Consider the following 25,099-nt stretch of genomic DNA (forward strand, 5'->3'; position numbering starts at 1 on the left):
TCCACACTGTACAGATTCTATGATTCCATGAATAGAAGTTGGCAGGCTAGAAGAAAGGTAAGGTTCTACGGAAAGCAGCCAATCAAAAGGGATCACAGAACTACACAAATGCAGATTAAAAAAAATCTTATGCACAGTTTAACTGCAGTTTATTACAGATTCAGTGAGCACAAGTTTTTTTTTATTATAAATACGGCATCAACAGATCATGAGTTAATCTTTCCCTGACCTGCTCCTGCAAGCAGAAATACTGAGTTTTAAATTTAGCCAATATTAGGAGTAAAAACAGGAGTAAATTATAAAGCTATTGAGTGGAGCAGGGACCAGATAATTTATTTGGGTACAGTGCATTTCAGGGTTTTAATATCTATACAAATTAAATTAAAAGCAAATGACAAATTAAACGCTATGGTGTATACCCAGCTAAACACCAAAAACTTAATCAACGATTCAAAACACTAACAGGCCAATGATTAGCAACTGTGGCTCGAACCTCATCACAAATCCATGATAGTCAACAGATGTGAGCACATCTACATGCATATAGAATTGTCTCAATAATTCGGATCAGTTGCACTGAAATATCTCAAATAAATGAATGGAATATAGATGGACAAGTTTTCATAAATCACACTAAGGTAAGAACATAAGAACATAGTAGTAAAATCTGAGCTACACATTAATGCAATATTTCACAAACTTCGTCCCCACCTGGAGCCAGATGAAAGGGATCAGAGTTGCTGTGGTGGTGGTGGGTAAGGGAAGCTGTAAGAAAATGGCAAGGGAAGGTGTTGATGGAAGTCTTTTCACTGGCTTTCTTTGAGCAAGTATCAGGCCACAAAGATTAGTTAAACCACACCTATTAGAAAATTTAAAGAAGGCTTCCAGCTGTAACACACACAGAAGTCCACTGCAGCAATTGCTGCCTCAAAATCTTATTAATGCAGACCACAGATTGTGAAGCCTTGCAACAGTGATTGGACAGCAGATCTGGCAGGATCTGTTTTTTTTCAGAGAAACAGAGATAAAACTTCAGATTAATGATGTTTCATCAGAAGCTGGTCATCAGACATGTCACTGAACTGAAACATTAAATTCCAATCTGAATAGATATTTCCAGCATATTTTCAGCACTTTTTGGCTTTATTCCACATGTCCAGAATCTGCAGTATTTTGCTCTTGTACAGATTATGAATATTGGAATAGGTACTAGATAGGTGGGGAGTACTGAGCCCACTTATGAAAGATATCAAAAGACATGACCGCTGAGAATGGATCATTTGGGCATGTTTGGAAGTTGCTTGATGGTGACTGTCTCTAGCCAAAGTGTTGGCAGACTAGGTAATTAGAAGTGTAAACTCACATTAGTCATTTACACAACAGAGTCAAGAATAGATAAATTATAGAAACATATTGAGTAAAATGAGGCACTGTATATCAGAAAGCCTCTGTAATTGACCTGAGACAAGCTCCCAAATTAGGGCTGTTAACCTGATTCAATCAGGGAGCCCTGACTAACAAATATAAACAGCACAAAAAAAATAAAAAGAATATAAACAGGAGTGTCGTGGTCCCCTGCAACCGCAGATTGCGGTGGTTCACGGACTCCCAGCTTGTTCTGTGGCGCTGTGGAGTCCGTGGACCATGTGTATAATTGGTGTGGGCGTTTGCAATCCCTTTTTGATTTTCTTAAAAACCTCCTCCTCTGCTTTTGGCTGCACTTCAGTCCCACGCTCCTGATCTTCGGGCACCCGGTACGGAGGACGGAGGGCAGGTCCGAAGACCTCCTCGTGGGTCTGCTCCTGGGCCTGGCCAAACTGGCCATCAACAGGTCCAGGCAGCGGGCCGTGGAGGGGGTCGTTAGGGCCGACTGCCTGCCCCTCTTCCGGGATTACATTAGAGCCCGGGGTGGCCTCGGAGAAGGAGCACGCGGTCTCCACCAACACCCTGGAGTTGTGACTGGCCACTCGAGTGTTTCCTTCCTTTGGATCAGTGTGTGACTGTGACTCTCTGTGTGTGCACACGTGCAAGGACTCTCCCTGTTGCTGCTTGGGGCCTGCCTCACTGCTGCTGCCTGGGACTTGCCTTGGGCCCCTCCCCAGGACCTCCACCACTGCTGCTGCTGTTGCCTGAGGCCCACCTCCACTGCTGCTGCCTGGGACTCGCCTTGGGGACCCTCCCCAACAGGTCTGCCCCCACCGCTGCGGCCTAGGACTTCCAGAGGTCTGCCTCCACTACTACTGTTGCCTGAGGCCTGCCTCCAACACCGCTGCCTGGGACTCGCCTTGTCCCCTCCCCAGGACCTCCACCACTGCCACTGCTGGAGGCCTGCCTCCGCTACAGCTGCCTGGGACTCAATTTCAGGGCTGCCTGGGACTTGCCTTGGGGACCCTCCCCAACAGGCCTGCCCCCCACTGCTACAACCAAGGAACTGCCCAGGACTTGCCAGAGGCCTGCCTCCACTACTGCTGCTACCTGAGGCTTGCCTCCACCACCGCTGCCTGGGACTCTCCTTGGGCCCCTCCCTACAACCTTCACCACCACGACTGCTGCTGCTGCCTGGGACTCAATTTCGGGGCTACCTGGGACTTGCCTTGGGAACCCTCCCCAACAGGTCTGCCCCACACCACTGCGACCGAGGGCCTACCTGGGACTCGCCTGAGGCCTGCCTCCACCACTTTTGTCGCCTGAGGCAGATTTCCACCGTCACTGCTTGGGACTCTCCCAGCAACCTCCACCACTGCTGCTGCCGGAGGCCGAACCCAACACCCAGCAGCAGAGTATGGCGAGCCCGACGGTCGTGGGGCCCAGCCGCAGCTATGCCGGGGTAGCCGCTGCCTTAGGCTCGGCTGTCCCAGCCCCAGCCGCAAACCAAACCCCCTTCAGGCACCTTACCAAACTCCTGGGGGTAAAGGCCTATCCCCACCCCAACATGACCATCGAGGCCTGCAGCAAGGCCATGGCTAGTGTGGTCGGCCCACTGACCATTGTCGCTGCGGCCCGAACGTACGGGAAGGCCGTATTTTTCCCTTAGGGCCGAGCAGGCGGTCCACCTGGCCGTGGAGAGGGGGCTCACTGTGGACGGGACACATTTGCCCGTCGACCCTCTGGAGGTTATGGCCCAGAGGGTCGTGATCTCCAATGTCCCGCCCTTCATTGCCAGCGAGCTCCTTCTCCCCCACCTCACCACCTTGGGGGAGATCCGGTCAGGGATCCAACCGCTCCTGCTCAGTCTGAAGGACCCCGCCCTTCGGCACATCTACTCCTTCCGACGTCAGGTGTTCATTTGCCTGGCCCGGGAGGAGGTCACCGAGGGCTCATTTACCCTCCTACACGAGGGCACGGCCTACCTCGTGCAGTAACCGTGTCTCCACGCCCCGGAGTGGGAACTGGGCCCCTGCCCCGCCCACCATCACCTGATAAACTGGGGCAGGGCAGGAAGTGACACGGCTGACCCCCTCCCCACCCTGGCCACACCCCCTGCCTTCCCCCAGCCAATCATATTCCAGGAAAGGCTGGGGGGAGGGGCCTCAGGCCCCATGATCACCAAGGTGGGCGGGGAGGGAACAGCACATAAATTCCCCCGTCTCTCTAGGGAAGAGGGGCCGGTCCTTGGAGGGGAGAGACAGGCCTGCAGCGTGCCGATGGTGCTGCCCCTCTCCAGGGGACGAGCCAACTGTCCCGCACCGCGACCTGACCTAGCAGAACCCCCAGGGGCTACAGCAGGGCTTCCTGCTACCTCGACTCCTCTAGCCCCTGGGGCGGATCTTAACAATGATGAGGGCCGCGGTGCGGGCGATGACAGAGGACCCTTTACTGGGTCGTCGAGCGGCGGAGGGGAGGAAGGTGTTATCCTTGCTCCTCCCTCCCAGACTGTTTATTCGGGGGCCTTGGCCCTGGGAGATGACCTTTTCCTGGGGGAATGACCTTTTCCCCAAGGAGCCAGGCGCCCCGGTGTCGGAAGAGGAGCGGGGCCCCGAGCCTCCGCCACCCGACGACCCGAACTCGGGGCACTCCAGGACAGGGTATGCCGAGGAAGGTACCGCCGGTGACCCTGGGGGTGGGGTCGCCGGGGGTTCAAGGCTGGTTGGTGGCGCCGGACCAGCCCCCATCCTCTCGGTGGGGGAGTGGTCGGCGACCGAGGGCGACCTCCCGGAGGAGGGTCCGGGATCGGTGGCGGACACCGGGGACGACGCGGACTCTGTCTGCAGTGACATTTTTGAGTCCCAGGTGCCCCCCGCCAATCTCCACCTCATCCCCCTTGAGGAACTCCGGGAATTTGCCGAGGAAACTCTAGGTCGCCGGGATAGAGCCCAACTGGCGCTCGACCGCTGGAGCTCTTCTGAAAAAGTTTATTGGTCGGCCCACGCTGCTCGCCAGGCACCTGGGCTCAACGTCAACGAGCGAAAGCGAGTCAGGAACTTCCTGGGTGCACTCCTGGTGAGGGCGAGGGACTCCTGTGCCCCTCCCTCGTCCTCCCAGTAATTGGTTTTTAACTGTACTGGTGGTGGTAGCACAACGCTTCCGACATGGAGACTACTATAGCCAGCCTCAACATCAACGGCAACAGGGAGTCACAGCGCAGATTCCAGACCCTCTCGGTCCTTCGGGACGGGAGGTATGCGGTGTGCTTCCTGCAAGAAACCCACACTACCCCGGGAGACGAAGCCACCTGGCTCCTGGAGTGGAGAGGGGGGAGTCTACATGAGTCACCTCACCCGCAGATCTGGCGGGGTGGCTATCCTGTTGGCCCCGCATTTTCAGCCGGAGATCTTGGGGGTCAGGGAGCCAGTGCCAGGCCGTTTGCTTCACCTAACAGTTCGGCTGGGGGGCACCATGCTTCACTTGGTGAACGTATACGCTCCCCTGGCCGGGCCGAGGCAAGCGAGCTTCTTCGAAGAAGTGTCCGCTCATCTCGCTTCCATCGACGAGAACCAGTGCGTCGTCCTCGGGGGAGATTTTAACTGCATCCTCGGGCAGGGACCACGGCAGTGCCCGCACTGGCTGGGCATCGGGGAAGAGGTTGGGGGACTTGGTCAAGTCCTTCGACCTGGTGGACGTCTGGCGGAACCTCCATCCCGACTCCATCACCTTCACCTTCGTGAGGCCTGGGGTCGGAGCGTCCAGAATCGACCGCCTGTACGTTTCGCGGGCGTACGCCTCCTGTTTTCCGAAGGCCTCCACGCAGCAGGTGTCGTGCACGGACTATCACCTGGTGTGGGCGGAACTCCTTCCGTTCGGTGCCAGGCTCAGCTCCGCATACTGGCACTTTAACAATCTGCTGCTGGAGGACGAGCGGTTCCGGGACTCGTTTCGTCGTTTCTGGGCTGGCTGGAGAAGGAAGTGGGGAAGCTTCCCCTCCCTGAGGCTATGGTGGGACATGGGCAAGGCTCACGTCCACGTCTTCTGTCAGGAGTACGCGAGGGGATCGACCAAGAGGCGGAAATCCAGGATCCGGGAGTTGGAGAGGGAGATGCTCGACCTGGAGTCACGCCTCAGTCAGCCCGACGCGGACCCGGCCCTGCGCGGGGTGTACGAAGAGAAGGCTGCGCTCCGGACCCTGCAGCTCGTCGGGGCTCGGGGCGCGTACGTGAGGTCGCAGATCCAGCTCCTGCAGGACCTGGACCGCGGCTCCCCCTTCTACTCGCTGGAAAAAAGGCGTGGCACCTGTCAGCAGCTCCTTGTGCTGCTGGCCGATGACGGGTCCCTCGTCTCGGATCCAGAGGGCATCAGGGCCCACGTTCGAAACTATTACAAGGCTCTGTTCTCTCCAGAGAACGTTCTGGGACGTCCTGGGGAACGACTATGCACAGGTCCTGGGGGAGTGTCTAAATGCCGGACAGCTGCCCCTTTCTTGGTGCAGGGCGGTCATCGTCCTGCTGCCAAAGAAGAGGGACCTTCGTTCCTTAAAGAACTGGCGTCCGGTCTCCCTCCTCAGCACGGACTACAAAATCTTCGCCAGGGTGTTGTCTTCCCGCCTGGCTTCCATGCTGGCCCACATGATTCATCCGGACCAGTCCTACACGGTCCCGGGCCGGAGGATACACTACAACGTCTACCTGGTCCGGGACCTGATCCATTTCTGTCGACGGGCTGGTCTGCCGAGCGCCTTCCTGTCTCTCGACCAGGAGAAGGCGTTCGACAGGGTCGATCACGAGTACCTGCTCGGGACTCTGCGGGCATTCAGCTTCGGGGCGCGGTTCATCGCCCGGATCCGACTTTTGTACGCCGCTGCAGAGTGTCTAGTTAAAGTTAACGGGTCCCTGACGGCGCCCCTTCGCTTCGGAAGAGGAGTGCGTCAAGGCTGCCCGCTGTCCGGCCAGCTGTATTCCTTGTGCGTGGAGCCTTTCCTGCGCCTCTTGTGGAGGTGGTTGTCGGGGCTGGTTCTGCGCGGCGCGGGCACGGGGGTGGTCCTCTTGGCCTACGCCGACGACGTGCTCCTCACTTTCACCGACCCGGCTGACCTGGGGAGGATGCGCGAGTGCCAAGCAGTGTACGCTGCGGCGTCTTCCGCCAGGATCAACTGGGCCAAATGTTCCGGACTACTAGTCGGTCCGTGGCGGGTGGACTCTCTGCCGGAGGAGTTACGGGGGTTCAGCTGGAGTACCACCCATCTCCTCTACCTGGGGGTCTACCTCAGCCCGGCTGAGGAATCCTGGCCGGCCAACTGGCAGGAGCTGGAGGCCAAAGTCTCGGCTCGCCTAGGCCGCTGGACAGGACTGCTATCTTACAGGAGTCGAGTGTTGGTCATAAACCAGCTGGTGGCTGCCATGCTGTGGTACCGGCTGGTCACTTTGGTCCCTCCTCCTGGCTTTGTCGCTGACATCCAGAGAACGTTGGTCGACTTCTTCTGGGATAAAAAGATGCACTGGGTCGCCGCGCAGGTTCTGAGTCTCCCTATTGAGGTGGGCGTGATGTTCTGCCTTCAGACCTTGCGGCAATACCTTTACGTCAAGCCTCCTCCTAGGTGGTGCGCCCTGGCAACGTATTTTTTCCACCAGGTGCGTAACCTCAACTACGACACGCAGCTCTTGTTCGTCGACCATGACGGTTTGGAGGTCGCCCTCAAGACGCTGCCTGTCTTTTACCAGGACCTGATCACTGTCTGGAACATGGTCAAATCGCGTCGCGCCTACCCTCTGGCTGGAGTAGCGGCTGTCGTCAGGGAGCCGTTGCTCAGGAATCCGCACCTCCGTACTCACGGGTTCGAGTGGCTGTCAGAGGGGAGGGCCGTGGCAGCGAGGGTGACCAGGGTTGGGGAACGTGCTGGGTGCCGGGGGCCTGGGCTGGACGCTGCCGCAGGACATAGCGAGCAGGGCAGCGGTAGACGTCCGGTACGTGGCCACCGCCATCCGACACCTTAAAACGGCGGTGCTCGGACCCGACGTAGTGCACCAGTTGGAGGACGCTCAGGTGTGCGGTGGGATCCCGTCCGCGCTCACCCCAGCCCGGATGGAATTTCACATTGGCCCCAAGGTCCCGTACTTCCTGCGGGAGCCTGTGCCCCACAATCTGAGCCACCTCTGGAATTTTAATTTTGTTACTTTCAGGGATATAAAAAGGAAGGCCCTGTATAGACTGCTGCTGCACACCGTCCACCTCTTCTCCCTCATCCACCGTCCGGACACGCCTTGGCGTGCCCATTTGCCACTGGGCAGTGGGGATCCCCAGTGGAGGTCTCTCTACGCGGGAGTCCACCCCTTTCTCTCGGGGATCTGGGGTGGAGGGTGCTGCACGCAGCAGTTCCCTGCAACCGCAGGTTGCGGTGGTTCACGGACTCCCAGCCCAACTGCTTGTTCAGTGGCGCTGTGGAGTCCGTGGACCATGTATATATTGGGTGTGGGCGTTTGCACTCCCTTTTTGATTTTCTTAAACCTTCTCTTCTGCTTTTGGTTGCACTTCAGTCCCACGCTCCTGATCTTCGGGCACCCGGTACAGAAGAGGGAGGGCAGGTCTGAAGACCTCCTCGTGGGTCTGCTCTTGAGCCTGGCCAAACTGGCCATCAACAGGTCCAGGCAGCGGGCCGTGGAGGGGGTCGTTAGGGCCGACTGCCTGCCCCTCTTCCAGGATTACGTTAGAGCCCGGGTGTCCTTGGAGAAGGAGCACGCGGTGTCCACCAACACCCTGGAGTCATTCAGGAATAGGTGGGCACTGCAGGGAGTGGAGTGAATTATTTCCCCGTCCAACTCTATTTTGATTTAGTCCTTACCCTCCCCTTCACTGTTTTGATCACATGGCATTGCCCTTTGGTTTGAAGGGCAGTGCTTGTCACTGGCCACTCGGGTGTTTCCTTTCTTCCTGGCGGTAGAAATCGAATAAAGATTCGTACACCTTGTGTCTCACACACCTGCACACACACATGGGTGCTGGGGAAAAAATAAGCACTACTGCAGTTAGGTGGTAGTGTGGGGTTTTTTTTAAATAAAAAACAGGAGTGTCCAACAACCTGACACAAAAAAAAACCATGGGTGTCAGAAGTTCTACTCACTGAGAGCTAACTCTTAGGAAGCCAGACTAGTGTCAAGTACCATGCATATGGAAATAAAGGGTCATTTGATGATGGGATACCAGCCTTTGTGGAGTTATTCTGTAGCAACAAGAGTGGGTTTAATGATATAACCAAGCAAGAGCACCTACTAACTGAAACCTCACCAGACTTCAACAGGCACTACAATTGGCTTTGTCATTAGAAAATGCTGCAAGTGGAGCCTACGGTATATAGGTAGTCCATAGAAGTTGACACCCCCACCAGGCCCACTGAACTTGGGGGACCACCACTCGAGTGAAGGCAATTGCATAGCTTCACACTGGACATATCTGAAACAGAGGGACTTTAGGTCAGCATAAAGCAAAACCCCAAAACAAAGTCAAACGGTTAACATGTTCTTCAGGATTTGGTCTTGCAAGCCATTGTAGTTGCTGCCAGTATGTAGACTTGAGACAGGAGAAGTCCCACTGAGCCTGAATTGAGTAAGAACACGTAAGCCAACATCCAGGGGAGCGTACACGCTGAAAAGCCCAACTGCATCTGATTTGGAACAGTTAAATCAGGACGAATAAAAACATCTGGTTAAATGGTCACCTAGTTCTAATAGAGGTTGATACTACTACAGCCGGTGATTGCTGAACCAGTCTTGAACAAAATTCACGCTGGACTCCAACCCTTCAGTTTGACAACCTATAGGGAAACTTTGTCAATTAAGAAAGCAACTTCGGTTCCAGGCTATTATGAGGAGCAGCTGGTTCAGTTACTACTAATTGGAGTAAAAGGCTTGGGCCCATGCCTGACAGGGTGAAATGGATTGAGAAAGATTCACCTTGATTGGCTCAATATTTTTCAATTAGAAAATGGCTGCCTAACCAAAGTCCTAATGATATACCTGAAAGTTTTTCAGGAAGGTCGAGGAACTATCAAAGGAGCAGAGGTCACCTTGCACGTTGACTGGGAAGTAATTCCACGATTCTGCAAGACTTGCCTATTTGCCTTGCGTGCAATAACTGAGGCAGAAATAAAGAAAGTGAAAGAATTATATCAAATCAATACAGTTTGCAGAATGGGCAGCACTGGTCATATAGGTATGAAGGCTAATAGTGTGATTCACACTTTGTGGGGATTTCAAACAAATGGTAAACGGTTTCTCGCAGCTGGATAAAGTCCTCGCATGCAAACCTGGTGGTGGGGGGGCTGACCTTCACAATTATGCTATAATTAATACCGATCAAAGTTTGTACCAATATACAAGATTGCCAGAGAAAAGAAATATAAACAGGAGAGCAGAGCCTGGGTGTCCTTGGAGAAGGAGCACGCAGTGTTCACCAACACACTCGAGATTTTCAGAGAAAGGTGGGCACCGCAGGGTGTTAAAAAAATACACAAGACTGCCTCCCCCTTTCGTTCAGGGATCTAGGGATGGAGGGTGCTGCACGCAGCAGTCCCCTGCAACAGCAGATTGTGGTGGTTCATGAACTCCCAGCCCAAATGCTTGTTCTGTGGTGCTGTGGAATCTGTGGACCATGTATATATAGGGTGTGGGCATCTGCACTCCCTTTGTTTTTCTCAAGAACTTTTTAAAAATGTTTTTGGCTGCACTTCTGCCCTATGCTCCTGATCTTTTGCGCATCCGGTGCAAAGGGGGAGGACAGGTTAGAGGATCTCCTTGTGGGTCTGCTCCTGGGCCTGGCCAGACTGGCCATAAACATGTCCAGACAGCAGGGCATGGAGGGGATCATTAAGGTCGATTGCCTGACCCTCTTCCGCAGTTACGTTAGGGTCCAAGTGTGCCTAGAGAGGGAGCACACGTTTCTACCAATACTCTTGAGGTTTTCAGGGAGAGATGGATATCGTGGGATGTGGAGTGACTTATTTTCCCCTCCGATTCTATTTTGATTTGATCCCTGCCCTCCACTTCACCTTTTTGAACACTTAGGCATCGTCCTTTATTGAGAAGGACACTGCTTGTCACTGGCCACTTGGATGTTTCCTTTCTTCCTGGTGATGGAAAATGAAGAAAGTTTTCTGCACTCATTTTTTCCACTGTGCCCTATACCTGCACACACACAACATTGGGTGCTGGGAAAAATTTAAAAATGTGGGTGTTTACACAAAAAAACAAGACTGCCAATTAGGGAATCATCATCCTGTGCTATTTTTCAACAGATGGGAGAATATTTTAAAGATCTACCCCAGGTTGCCATTTAGCTGGAATAACGTGCTAATATAAGGGAAGACCAATAAAGAACTTTTAGAGAACTTTGACGTTTCTCTAAGGCGGCCATATACAGAAGATAAAAATGTATGTTCCTGGCACCCCAAACCACCTACTTGGTTAACAGAGTAAACAAGACTGGGTTACACCCATTGAAAGAAGAAGTTAGGTGTCCTGGCCTCCATGTCTGTACCAGAGCTTAAGTCTTCCTTTGATTGGGGAATATTTACAGAAACTTCATACATAATTTGCCCTCCATCCTGGCATCCTTACATCTGCTATTGAAAAGGGACAGCCTTGGAAATGGTCTCGTTGCTAAGACATAGCCCATAGGGAAGTGGAGAAATGGCTATCATCCTCCAAGGTATTAGCACACTGATTCCAAGCAAGATCAGGTACTGACACATGATGCCTCCCTGTTCAGTATCGGGGGAGTGTTGGCTCACAGGCAGCCCAAAGTACAGGAATGGCCAATAGCGTACACTTCCCGGATTTTGGCTGATGCAGAGTGCAAATATGCCCAGATAGAGAAGGAAGATTTGGCGATCATGTTTGGTGTGAGAAAGTTCCTTCTGGACATAAATTTGGACTAGGGCTATCTAAAGAGGACGACGACATGTTGCCCATAGCTCCAGGTCGAATTCAGCAGTGGGCTCTCATTTTAAGTTGGAACACCATCCAGGAAGCCAAGTAACAAATGTGGATGCCTTGAGCCACCACTGGAAAGGACCATTCTAGTTTTAAACTTTCTGGACACCCTTCCGGTCACCGCTGACAATATCAGACTGAGGATGTAAAATGATTTGGGCCTAGCAAAACTATAACTGATGGTAGTGATGAAGGAAACCAAAGGGCCTGATGAGACCAAATTAACATAGAGGACGACATTTCACTTTGGGGAGCAAGAGTGATTGTCCCGAGCAAAGGTCAGATCCTGGCCAAACTCCACCAGTATCATCCAGGGGTATCCAAAATGAAGACTTTGACAAGACGTCTGGTGGCCAGGACTGGTTGCAGACAGTGTTAATGGGGCAGGGCCCAGAATGTCAACAAGGACAAACATTATTGCCAGCAACAAACCCACATTCATGGAGTTGCTGGTAAACTCTGGACTCAGTTACATGTTGACCCGTTCATTGACTTAACATTCTTAGTCATTGTGGATGCCCACTCCAAGTGATTGGATGTTAAAAAAGTCTACAGCTTCACTTGACACCAAACTGTTTCAGTTCTTATTTAAGTATTGGACCACCTCTCATGTAACTATAGGGATTGCTCCAGCTGAGTTGCTAATGGGGAGGAGAGTCTGGACCAGCTTAATTCTGATCCTCCTGGACCTGTGGAGGAGGGACAGGGGGTCGGAAATGGCATTCAAAACGCCAATGCCAGATGCAAGAATCCTCTAAATGAGACAGTTTACTTCAGGGGGCAAAGTTTGGTGCCAAAACCATGGAAGTGGTCCTGCATGTATAACAGGCATGGTTGACACGAGGCAAGGTCCTGCATGTATAAGAGGCATGGTTGACACGAGGTCAGATCTCAAAGTTCGGGTAAGTGAGGAGGTCCGGTTCATGCACATGGGACCACATGAAAGCTGCAAACTCGTAAATGGAGTAGCAATAGAACACACCCAGCCCTTCAGAATGGCTGCAAAGGACATCAAAACGGGTGGGTTCTCCCCTTTTCGTCTAGAGTCATACAGTCCATGCTCCATGCTCCCCTCCGACCTATCACCAACACTCTCCACCAGCATTTATCTATTGCTTTCCCAGCTATCTCCCCAAAATTCAGGTGAAGGGCTTAGAGTCAGAAATGCACAGCATTGAAACAGATCCTTCGGTCCAACCCGGCCATGCCGATCAGATATCCCGACCCAATCTAGTCTCACCTGCCAGCACCCGGCCCATGTCCCTCCAAACCCTTCCTATTCATATACCCATCCAAATGCCTCTTAAAATGTTGCAATTGTACGAGCCTCCACCACTTCCTCTGGCAGTTCATTCCATACACGTACCACCCTCTGCGTGAAAGAGTTGCCCCTTAGGTCTCTTTAATATCTTTCCCCTCTCACCCTAAACCTATGCCCTCTAGTTCTGGACTCCCTGACCCCAGGGAAAAGACTTTGCCTATTTACCCTATCTATGCCCCTCATAATTTTGTAAACCTCTAGAAGGTCACCCCTCAGCCTCTGATGCTCCAGGGAAAACAGCCCCAGCCTGTTCAGCCTCTCCCTATAGCTCAAATCCTCCAACCCTGGCAACATCCTTGTAAATCTTTTCTGAACCCTTTCAAGTTTCACAACATCTTTCTGATAGGAAGGAGACCAGAATTGCATGCAATATTCCAACAGTGGCCTAACCAATGTCCTGTACAGCCGCAACATGACTTCCCAACTCCTGTATTCAATACTCTGACCAATACATAAGAGCATACCAAACGCCGCCTTCACTATCCTACCTACCTGCGACTCCACTTTCAAGGAGCTATGAACCTGCACCAACGTCCTTGTTCAGCAGCACTCCTGAGGACCTTACCATTATGTGTATAAGTCCTGCTAAGATTTGCTTTCCCAAAATGCAGCATCTTGCAGTTATCTGAATTAAACTACATCTGCCACTTCTCAGCCCATTGGCCCATCTGGTCCAGATCCTGTTGTAACCTGAGGTAACCCTCTTCGCTGTACACTACACCTCCAATTTTGGTGTCATTTGCAAACTTACTAACTGTACCTCTTATGCTCGCATCCAAATCATTTATGTAAATGACAAAGAGTAGAGGACCCAGCGCCGATCCTTGTGGCACTCCAATGGTCACAGGCCTCCAGTCTGAAAAACAACCCTCCACCACCACCCTCTGTCTTCTACCTTTGAGCCAGTAGAAAACTCAGAATCTGAGATGGATACGGTGGATGTCACCACCTTAACGCCTTTACTGCCTGAAGAGGAGGATGAATTTATTCAGAGTTGCTCTGAGCACAAGAAGCGGTCTGTTACATACCACCTGTATCTGAAGCAGAGTTGGAGGAACCAAAACCTGTGTGAAAATTCCCCACAAGAGACAAGAAAGAGAATAGGTCATTTAGATGGGGAGGGCTATAGGGATTGTAACAAGGTTACCAGTTGGATCTCAATGAGTTTCCTGACTGGAGCAGATTAACAGTCCAATCAGGGAGCTTGGGCTGAGAGATATAAACAGGAGTGTCAGGGGTCCTCAGAGCTGGCTCTCAGGAAGCCGGACTCATTTCAAATACTATGTACTTTGAAATAAAGGGTGACTTAGTGACGAGGTACCAGTCTGCGTGGAGTTATTTCAGTCTGTACCATGAATACAAATAAAAATTTCTTGTCACTTTGTTCATTCTTTTGCCAGCTACTTTAAATCTATGTTCCTCTGGCTGTCAAACAGCCTCTTAGTGCACGATGTTTATCCTAATAACTACTGAAATCATTCCTTATTTATGGTATTTCTTTTATAGACAATCCAAATCTTTTCAGGTTCCTTATATTTGAAGCTTTTATCCCCATTTAATGATTTTATTAATTTCCCTCCTAAACGTTTCCAGAACCTTTAAATCCTTCATCAAGTGTGGTGCCCAAAATTAAACAAGACTCCAAATTAGTCCTCAGCAGAGGCCTCAACTTCATCCCCCTACACTCAAACACCCCTGCCCCAAGTCCCTCCTCCCTACCTTTATCTTAGCCTGCTTGGCACACCCTCCTCATTCCTGAGGAAGGGCTTATGCTCAAAACGTCGATTCTCCTGCTCCATTGATGCTGCCTGACCTGCTGCACTTTCAGGCAACACATTTTTCAGCTCCAAATTGAAGTCCAGCAAGCAATTTATACAAGTGTTGCTTTACTCCCTTGCTTTTGTACTTTATATTTCTATCTATAAAATAAAGGTTCTAGTCTGCTCTTCATGACCATATCATGTTGTCTTGTCAACTTCAAAGATTGTTTTGCACATACATCTAGTTCTCTTACATTTCTGCGTTATCATTACAATTGTTCATTTATAAATATATAAAAATAACTAGTATATGGTTTATTGCAAGGCTAAATTTTGAAGACTGGTTAGGAACTAGAATACCAGCAATTCCTAAAAGGAATGGAACACATCAAAAACAAAGTAATTTCTGTAAAAATTATTTGTTTTGTATTTATTCTTAATATTCTTTGTACATGAAATGCTATTCAACATACTTTCTTCCCAGTGGTACAGGGAGTAGATGTAATAATGGCTCTGAGCAAATTACACGTCCTGAAGAGACAACTACAAATCATAATTTGATTTCTACTCCTGAAAGATTATCCACACATGAAGCTCAGCATTTGATAGTTTTTTTTCACTAAACCTGTTCTGCTCCTGTTTTCAGCGGAAAACACAAAGCAATTGCTGTTTCATTTCAAAGTAATTGCAACAGATTGGATTCTTTCTGGTAATGCATCTAACAAATCACCAATCCTCATCAACTGAGCATTTTGGCAGCTTGAGATTAATTCATTTTTTTCAAGAATAGATAAAAATTTATTTTCAATATGGTTTTAAAAGTTAAACTTACCCGTACTTCACCACCTTCCCTACGAGGATCATGTTTCTTCGCAAAGTGTCTCAGGTTGTCATAATTATGGAAGTTAAACAGCGAAACAAGATCCTAAAATTAAATTTAGGACAAGAATCCTCAGTTAACAAGACCAACAAACATTGTAAACATTTTTTAAATAAGTAAACCAGAGCTTGGATTGTTCATGTAAATTCTTCTTTGTAGCATTTTCAGTTTTAAACCCTCACAGGGTACGGACAGGTTTTAGTATTTTACAACACAAACAGTTATAATCTTAAATAATTTGCATTTAACTCAAGCAATACAAAAGTGTATCTGTATTTAACACCCACATTTAATACAATTTCAATTAAAACATAAAACAGTACAGTCCAGGAACAGATGCTTCAGTTCACCATGTCTGTGCCAATCAAAATGCAATTCTAAACTAATCCCATCTGCCTGCACATGGTCCTCATCTCTCTGCTCAGTACCAAATCATGTCTCTATTTTGGCATTAATTCTTTTTGAGCCCTGGAGCCTACAGCAATCACAACAGTATCTACCCTCAGATTCCAGACCCAAATGCCAAACCTCAGGCTATTTACAGAAAATGGGCATGTACAGTCATTCCTCCATATCCACAAGGTTCTGCTCCTGAGAACACAATGAAATTTGTGAGTATGGAGCTTGTTTAAAAATAGGTTAAAAAAAAAAATCGCTGATTAACATTTTTTGTCCCCAAATGTTAATTTTTGTTGTTACTTTTTTTTGGTGTGGATTGGCAAATTTGCAAATACTGAGGATTTAGTGCATGAACATAAGAAACAGGAGGTCTAATGATAATGTCACGGAAATGACGATCCAGAGGCCCCAGGCTAATATGCTAGGATATATATGGCAACTATTGGAATTTACACTGAATTAATTAAAATCTGGAATTGAAAGCTAGTCTCAGCAATGGTGACAATGCAACCATAGTTGATTGTCATAAAAAACATCTGATTCAATTATATCCTTTAGGACAGGAAATCTGTCAGTCATTCTTGCATGATATGGCCTATAACCTGATAGCAACGTGGCTTACTTCCAAATACCCTCTGAAATGGCCTAGTATGCCACTCAGTTGCACCAAACTGCTATAAAATTTAAAAAGAGTTAATTGATAGTTAGACTATCTGGTATCAACCTCGAAATGACAGCAGCAAAACCAGGTCTGTCAACCCAGCAGAATCCTCCTTACTAATACCTGTGGGCTTGTGCCTATCTAGAAGAGCGGTCCCAACATCTTAACTTCATTATACTCATCAAATTCTACATTACAGGAAATGATACCATCATCATCAATCATTGTGTGCTGTTCCAACCATAGCCCAGTCCCAGAGATGGAGGCCTGGAGGGAAACGTGCAGGTGGTAGCATTCCGTCAAGATGGCAATGGTCATAGCCCTAATAAATTCATGCAGTGCATTTTGTAGATGGTGCACACTACTTCATTGACTATCAGTGGTGGAGGGAGTGAATGTTAGTAGATGTGAAGGAGGTCAGATAAGGAGCAGCCCCAACATATCAAAATGTGTAATATCAACAACCTGGTGAAGCTTCAACACAAGACTACTTAGAAACCGAAGCAGCACGGAACAGTGCTAAACAATTCCACAATCAATGGGTCACATCTAATCTTTACAATCCTGTCACATCCAGACATGAATGGAGGTGAACAATTAAACTAACAGAAAGTGGCTCCTTCAAATAAAACCCGATCCTCAATCATGTGGGAGCCATGCACCTCAGTCCAAAAACATGGCTTAAGTATTGCAACCACTTTCAGACAGGAGTCCTGAGTGGATGATCTGTCTATGCCTTGGATGTCAGACTTCAGTCAATTCAATTCACTCCACTTGATGTCCAGAAATGGCTAAAGGCTCTGGATACTGTAAAGGCTATGAACTTGCACAAAAGCACTGGTATCTATCTGGAAAAGTGGAAAACTGTTCAAATTATATCCCATTAATAAAAAGTAAACCAAAGTAACCAGGCTAATTACCACCTCATCAGACTAAACTAACAGTTAATTGCTGGAAAGGATTGTTGACAGTATTATCCAGTGGCAATTTCTCAGCAATAACTGGATCACTAATACTCAGTTTGGGTTCTTCCAAGGTCACTCAGCTTCTGACCTAATTACAGCCTTAGACCAAACGCAGGAGAAAAATAGCTAAACTCTAGATGTGAGGTGAAAGTTTCTGCCCTTGACATTAAAGTAGCATTTGACTATGGCATTAGGAGCCCTAGCAAAGCTGAAATCAACAGGAATCAGGGAAAACGCTTCACTGTTCATCCACCACCTTCCACATTCACTCCCTTCACCAATGCATAATGGCAACCATTTACAAAATGCATTGCAGCAACTAACCACAACTCATTCACCAACACTTTCCATACCTGCTACCACTGCTATCTGAAGGACAAGGGTAGCAAATGCATGAGAATAACACAAGCTACAAATTCTCCTCAAAAAGAAACCTCATCTAATTATGGAACATTCCACTGCTCTTTCAGTTTCACAGTCAAAATCTTGGAACTCCTCCAATGTAGTTCTGTGACTTTACCTACCCTAAGCACTGCAGAGATTCATAAGACACTTAGGGTTGAGAAATATATGTAGGCCTAGCCAGTAACATGGGCAAGAATAAAAAGTCTAGATAATTTGGCCCCTTGAAACTGCTCAGTCATTAAGATCCTGGCAGATGTGATTGTGACTTTGAATCCATTTTTGTGGCTAACAAAATCCCACTCACCAAAATAAAATCTTCATTCCCATATCTTTAAACTATGCCACAATCTAGAATCAGGGAAGTGTAGTTATACCCTACTGAAGATCAATGGCACAGTCAATTGCGTTAAAGACTGCAGACAGGCTGAGATAAACATAAGCACTAGGAGCAGGAGTAGGCCATTCAGCCCTTTAAGCCAGTCCGCCACTCTAAGATCATGGCCAGTCTTTTCGTGGACTCAGCTCCATTTAACCATATTTTCACCAAATCCCTTAACTATGCATTCTATTTCTATTTTATCAATTCCCTTTATAATTTTATATGTTTCCATAAGAACCCCCCTCATTCTTTTGAATTCCAATGAATATAATCTCAATCTACTCAGCCTCTCCTCATAAGCCAACTCCCTCAACTCCAGAATCAACCTAGTGAACCTCCTCTGCACCCCCTCCAGTGCCAATACATCCTTTCTTAAGGAGACCAAATCTGCATGCTGTACTCCAGGTGGGACTCACCAGCACCTTGTACAGCTGTAACATTGCCCCTCTGTTTTTAAACTCAACCCCTTTAGCAATGATGGACGAAATTCCATTTACCTTCCTAATTACTTGTTGTACCTGTAGACCAACCTTCTGCGATTCATGCACAAGGACACCCAGGTCCTTCTGAAAATCAGCATGCTGCAACTTTTTACCATTCAAGTAATAATCTATTTTGCTGTTATTCCTACCAAAATGTATGGCTTCACATTTACTAACATTGTATTCCATCTGCCAGACCTTTGCCCACTCACTCAATATATCTATGTTTGTCTGCAAAGTTTCACAGTCCTCTGCACACTTTGCTCTGCCACTCATTTTAGTATCATTGCAAATTTTAATACTGTACACGTGGTCCCCAACTTCAATCATCTACATAAATTGTAAATAATTGTGGTACCAACACCGATCCCTGACGCACACCACTAGTCACTGATTGCCAGCTAGAATAGCACTCATTTATCCCCACTCTTTGCTTCATGTCAGACAAACAATTCTCCAACCCTGCTAATACTCTACCCCTAACACCGTGCATCCCTCATCTTATGCAGCAGCCTCATGTGTGGCCACCTGTTAAAGGCCTTTTGAAAATCTAGCTACACCACATCCACTATGTCCCCGTTGTCCACCTTGCTTGAAATATCTCCATAGAATTCCAAAAGATTTGTGAAGCATGACCTGCTCTTCATGAAACCATGCAGTGTTTGTACAATGGGACAATTTATTTCGCGATGCCCCATTTCTTCCTTGATGATGGACACCAGCAGCTTCCCCATGTTAGAGGTTAAGCTCACTGGTGTATAATTTTCCATCTTTTTCCCTTTTTAAACACTGGTGTCCTATTTACTATTATCCAATTTGCTGAGAACGCCAGAGTGCAGCGAATTTTGGAAAATTACCACCAGTCCACCTGCTATTTCTCCCACCATCTCTTTTAGTACCCTGGGATGCATTCAATCAGGGTCAGTAGACTTATCGATCCTTAGCTCCATTAGCTTACCCAACACTAACTCTTCTGTAATAATAATTGTTTCCAGGTCCTCACCTACCTTCGTCTCTTATTGGCATGTTATTAGTCTCCTCCACTGTGAAGATCAATGCAAATTACCTGTTCAATGCCTCAGCCATTTCATCATATCCCATAACTAACTGCCCCTTCTCATCCTCTAAAGGACCAACATTTATTTTAGCCATTCTTCCTAGTTTCATATATTCATAGAAACTTTTGTTAACTGTCTTTATATACTGTGCTAGTTTTTTCTCATACTCTATCTTACTTTTCTTTATAGTTCTTTTTGTGGCTAAAGCAAGGACAAATGCATACCCTGCAAGCGTGAACCTGCGACTCGCAAATCTCGATGATGTACTTGATTAGTATGTGGACTGAACCAACGACCTTGGCATTATTAGCACCACACTCTAACCATCTGAGCTAAACGACCTAAGATAGGATAGGTTACATGTATTACACAATCACAAAAGATGGTGTGCAGAAGAGACAAGAAACCATGAATACTTTTGCATGTCTCATCAACTTGAATATCAGTGCACTTACTTGGCAGAACTGAATACCCCTTACACTGTTGCCAAGTTTGTCCAAAGGTGGAGACCAACACATAATGCCCATCACATTGGGCACAACTAACAAAATACCACCAGAAACTCCAGATTTTGCTGGAAGACCCACCTACAAAAAAAAAGAATTAATGTACTTACATGCAAATACACTACTGGCACAAAATAATATTTTTGATAATTATTTTATTTAATGTACTGAAACAGAACCCCTAAAAGTTCACATGACAAATGCACTATGTGGTACTGATCAAGCAGGACAGACCTAGGGAGGTTTGAAAATTAATTCAATTTGTGTGCCAACAAATGTGATTAGTGGGCGGCACGGTGGCAGAGTGGTTAGCACTGTCGCCTCACAGCGCCAGAGACCCGGGTTCAATTCCCGCCTCAGGCGACTATCTGTGTGGAGTTTGCACATTCTCCCCGTGTCTGCGTGGGTCTCCTCCGGGTGCTCCGGTTTCCTCCCACACTCCGAAGATGTGTAGGTCAGGTGAATTGGCCATGCTAAATTGCCCGTAGTGTAAGGTAAGGGGTAGATGTAGGGGTATGGGTAGGTTGCGCTTCAGCGGGGCGGTGTGGACTTGTTGGGCCGAAGGGCCTGTTTCCACACTGTAAGTAATCTAATCTAATCTAATCTAGTATTGGTGATCTCATACAAGGCAGTAGTAGCTAGCATTCCTGTCCAGTCATTGAGTGGCACCTGCCATCTGAGAATACAATCCCACTTCAGCAATGAAATTCCCAAATACCTTTTCAGTCCTGCCTATCTAAACACAAAGCTTCTTGGATGAACATCTCAAAAGACACCCACCAGAGAGACCAGCACATTTGTTTCATCACATAATTGTGGAATCATAATATGCTTCAACATAACTCTGGAAAAAAAAAATGTGCCAACACACCCACTTTTAGTCTACAGAATGCTCCAATACACTCCTGGAAGGTACAAATGAAAAAAAACTAAACAAATTGTCGTCCACTGCTTTACTTCTTTTGAGAGATAGTTATGGTTTAGGACTGGCCAAGGAAACAAAGGAAATCAAAAGAACTTCAATGTTTATTCTGAAAATTTATCCATTGGCATTTCTGAATTTCCCCAAACGTTGTACAAAAATTTACCCCATTCAAAACAGAAGGGTGGCTCTACTAGATTGACAAAACCATCTAAATGGTCTAAAATTTGATAACAAGGGATCATAGCTTGAAGCTTTTTATCTGCAACCAAAGTTACACATAGATATTTATAATCACAATACTGAAAGTTTATGACACTTAACACTTTATAACAAATTGTATTTGTTTCAGTACTAATTGTCTGGTTTCATTTCTGTATATAACCCAAGGAAAGTTCAGGCATAAAATATTCTTAGTTATTATTCCATGACTATTGATTAGATAATAACTTTGTTGTTTCTTAACAAAACAATTCTTAAAATGTTTGAAAAGCTGTTAAGTTCAAACCATAAAGTTTCAAAACTAAGATGGACAGATGTTTTGCTACACCAGAACATTAAGGGATATGGATCTATGATGTGTAAATTGAGATGAGTTACAGATGAACCATAATTGAAAGGGCAGAGTGGAATTACGTTGCTCCTTAACTTGATAACAAAGTTACTTAATTTTTTTCTCTTCTTCATGTTTAACAAAATATATTCCTTCATATTTGTATGTCTTAACTAAATTGCATCACAGGAGTCCATTATTGTGGATTAGCCCTCCTCAAATAGCATGGGATTTTCTCTGCCAAAATTACAATGTGACAAATGCTCCAAGTGAAGTGAATTTGTTCCATTTATACATAACAATTAATATTGATACTTACATGAAAGGCAAACTGTCCTGAGAAGTCATACATGCCACAAGAGTGCATCAAACTTAACGTGTTCCTAACAGCTTCAGGGCTCAGAACTCTCTCGCCTGTGATTGGACAGATACCACCATTGGCGAGTGTTGCTGCCATTACACTAGCTGATTCACATGTTACTTCAATGGAACACAACTTCAATGGAAAGAAAAAAAAGGCAATCATTTAAATGCAAAAGTGGTATGAAAGCAAGATATGCACATATGAAAATTAGCGTAAACAGCTTTAGTATAAAATATACTTAATATATAGATGAAGAGTATGATTTCTTATAGTCTTCTTATTTTACATGATTTTCTCCTTTCCATTGCAGGCTTTATTAAAATGGGCAGCTTCCAAGTTCACTTGCACCCAGCAACTTTTCTGATAATAAAGCTATTGCGAATGCCTCACATAATCTGGATATCACCACTTGGCCTCAAAAGCAAAATACAATATAAGCTGGAAACCTGATACAAACAGAAACTCAGCAGTTCACAATGCATCTTTCGAGAGAAAAGCAGAGTTGGACTGTAAGACCTATAGAAGTAGAAGTCAGCCAATGAGAACATGGCTGATCTGATAATGCTCAAATCCCACTTTTCTGCTTTAGCATTACAACCAAATGATTCTCTTACAAATTAAAAATCTGCCCAAACCTAGGATATACTTAACAACACAGCCTCATGAGCTCTCTGGTAAAGAATTCTACAACTTCATAACATTCAGAAGAAAGTCTTCCTCATTGTTTTCTTAAATGTACAACCTCTGACTCTGAGATTATGCCCCATAGTCTTAGACTTTCCTACAAGGGGAGACCACCTTACCGAAACATAGAAGATTTTTAGGAGATCTGGCAGGGTAGATGCAGAAAGATAGTCTCCCCTTATGAGAGGACTTAGGACTTTCCATTCAATATATTCAGCACACCTATTCATCCTTTATAGCAACTTCGCAAATGTCCTATTATAGTGTCCGTTCAAATCTGTTTCAAATACAGGTTCAAGTGGATGAATAGTACCATGGTCAATACCAGACCTCAAGCCACATCAGTAACAAAAATGGTCATTATTGCATTGCTCTTTGTGGGCTTTACAGTGTTTCCTCTGTTGTGACAGTGACTATACTTCAAGAGCTATAAAGCACTGTGGGATGACCCAAGGTTGTGAATGGTTGAATATAAATGTAAGCTTTTTTTGCAGAATGTTGATCACATTACGATGCCAATACTGCTTTTAGATAATGCTGGCCAGTACTTCATACAAATATTCACAACCAAAACTACACAGATGCAGGAACAGAATCCTTATGTTCAAAATCTTCTCCAATAATTTTATTCATACTGGTTTTGGCACATGAAGGGTCACATTTTTGGTACTTCCAAACAGTTGACTTGATTTTTGATACCTGACACCAATTGCATATTTTGTTTTGAACAGAAGGGGACATTTTAGTACGTAATAGGCTTGCATACATCAATCCAAATAAAAAAGCAAACATTTACTTCTTTGCAAAGTACTCAACTCTACTGTATATATTTGAATGCTAATCAACATATTTTGATATACTTGTTTTAGAATAAAGTCACTCACTTGGAAATAGAAATCTAGAACACCAGTCATGTCACTTCCTTCTGGAAAACACTAAAAAATTTATAGAAGAGTTAGGTTTTCGCCATTCAAGAAGGTTTGCCCTTTTGTGGAAATGAATGGAAGATAGTAGGATTTGCTAGTTTGTGAACAAAAACTCCCATAATCACTGCTAAATTGCACTACTTATTTCAGTAACCAGAAATGTAGAAAAATGAACTTATACTGAAATGACAAGCACATGTAGCATTAAAGCAGTATAGCACCATTCAAGAGAATAAATTTATGTAACTATATACATACACTTAAGTACTTAAAATATCCAAGTGACTCTACAAACCTTCTTCTCCTTGAGGTAGTATCCTATAGCAAAATTTCTGTCTCCTGATTCTCTTTCAGACTGAAATCTAAAAACAGTAACATTGTGTCAGATATAGTTAATTAAAAGCTTAAAAGGTAATGTACCTGATTAGTCTAGAACATACTTATCCCTTCAGCACACTTCACAAGCTGCCAAGGCTTTACATTAAAAAAAGAGCTGGATTTCATGGAGCATAAAAATAGGGCAACTTTTCTTAAGTTAATCAGCTGATGAGACCATTATTGAATGCAACAGGATAAAATCAATAATATTTTGAGGAGTTCAGAAACTCAAAAGCTATGCCTCATTGCCATGAGAGGAATGATAGTGAAAGGGAAAAGGGGAAATGTAATTGCTTCTCACCTGCTGACCCACAACCATACATTTCCTACAAAGTGCCTTATGTTCAAATGACCAAGTCTACCTCTTACCTGGAAGAGCTGTTCCAGCAATGTTCACGATGCAGACTCTTATCTCATTTAGTTATGACCAGCATTAACATGGTCCCCATAATCAGAGACCAGCCCAGCAAGACATTCCTCTTCCCTGAGGAAGAAGGCACACATACCTCACACGATGCATTGGCAAAGTTGCTTTTTGCACTACTACCAGCTCATCTACTAACACCTTAGCAGGAAAAGTAGTTAATTTAGAATTAACAGCAAGTGCTGGTAAGCACATCTCCATTTCTTGAAAGAATGCCCAGATTGGTGGCACTTTGAAGACTGCCAGAGATCAGATACCTGATGAGCCCCAGGCAGGAGAGGACCCTTATGGCATCAGCAATTCAAGACTACATTGACATGCTCAAGCAGACAGGCTTGTCAGAGCAATGGACAACACGATACAAAGGTTAGCACTGAAGCAATACTATTGGGATCCTGCTACTTGATTGGACAGATTGGTAGCTGTCATGGAGAGCCAGTCTTATATATCTGTTGGCAGCACAGAGGCCAGCAGGGATTAGCAATGTGGGGAAATTCAGTAGGTAAAAATGAGGGGGGAGTGATGCTGCATGCAATAGGTGAGAGTTGTTGAGTCTTAAGAATCTACTGGCATACAGAACAACCTTGGTTATTCAAACGTCAATTATCCGAATTTCAGATTATCCAAACAAGATCTCAAAATCCTGTAAAAACCTTCAGTTATCCGAACAATGAGTTA

At 46.3% G+C, this 25,099-nt stretch overlaps 1 protein-coding gene across 2 annotated transcripts in view; it reads right to left on the reverse strand.

The window, feature by feature from the left end:
• Window positions 1–25,099, reverse strand: part of LOC140482067 (glutaminase kidney isoform, mitochondrial-like) — a 130,365-nt gene that overhangs the window by 40,081 nt on the left and 65,185 nt on the right. For both annotated transcript variants that reach the window (XM_072578976.1, XM_072578978.1), the window contains exons 10-14: window positions 23,915–23,981; window positions 23,578–23,628; window positions 21,965–22,141; window positions 20,120–20,251; window positions 15,268–15,360 (exon numbers count right to left, since the gene is read on the reverse strand). In XM_072578976.1, the coding sequence (XP_072435077.1) occupies window positions 15,268–15,360; window positions 20,120–20,251; window positions 21,965–22,141; window positions 23,578–23,628; window positions 23,915–23,981 (520 nt within the window). The remainder of the gene's footprint in view (window positions 1–15,267; window positions 15,361–20,119; window positions 20,252–21,964; window positions 22,142–23,577; window positions 23,629–23,914; window positions 23,982–25,099) is intronic.

This window comes from Chiloscyllium punctatum, chromosome 10 (assembly GCF_047496795.1).
Source record: "Chiloscyllium punctatum isolate Juve2018m chromosome 10, sChiPun1.3, whole genome shotgun sequence".
Classification (NCBI taxonomy): domain Eukaryota; kingdom Metazoa; phylum Chordata; class Chondrichthyes; order Orectolobiformes; family Hemiscylliidae; genus Chiloscyllium; species Chiloscyllium punctatum.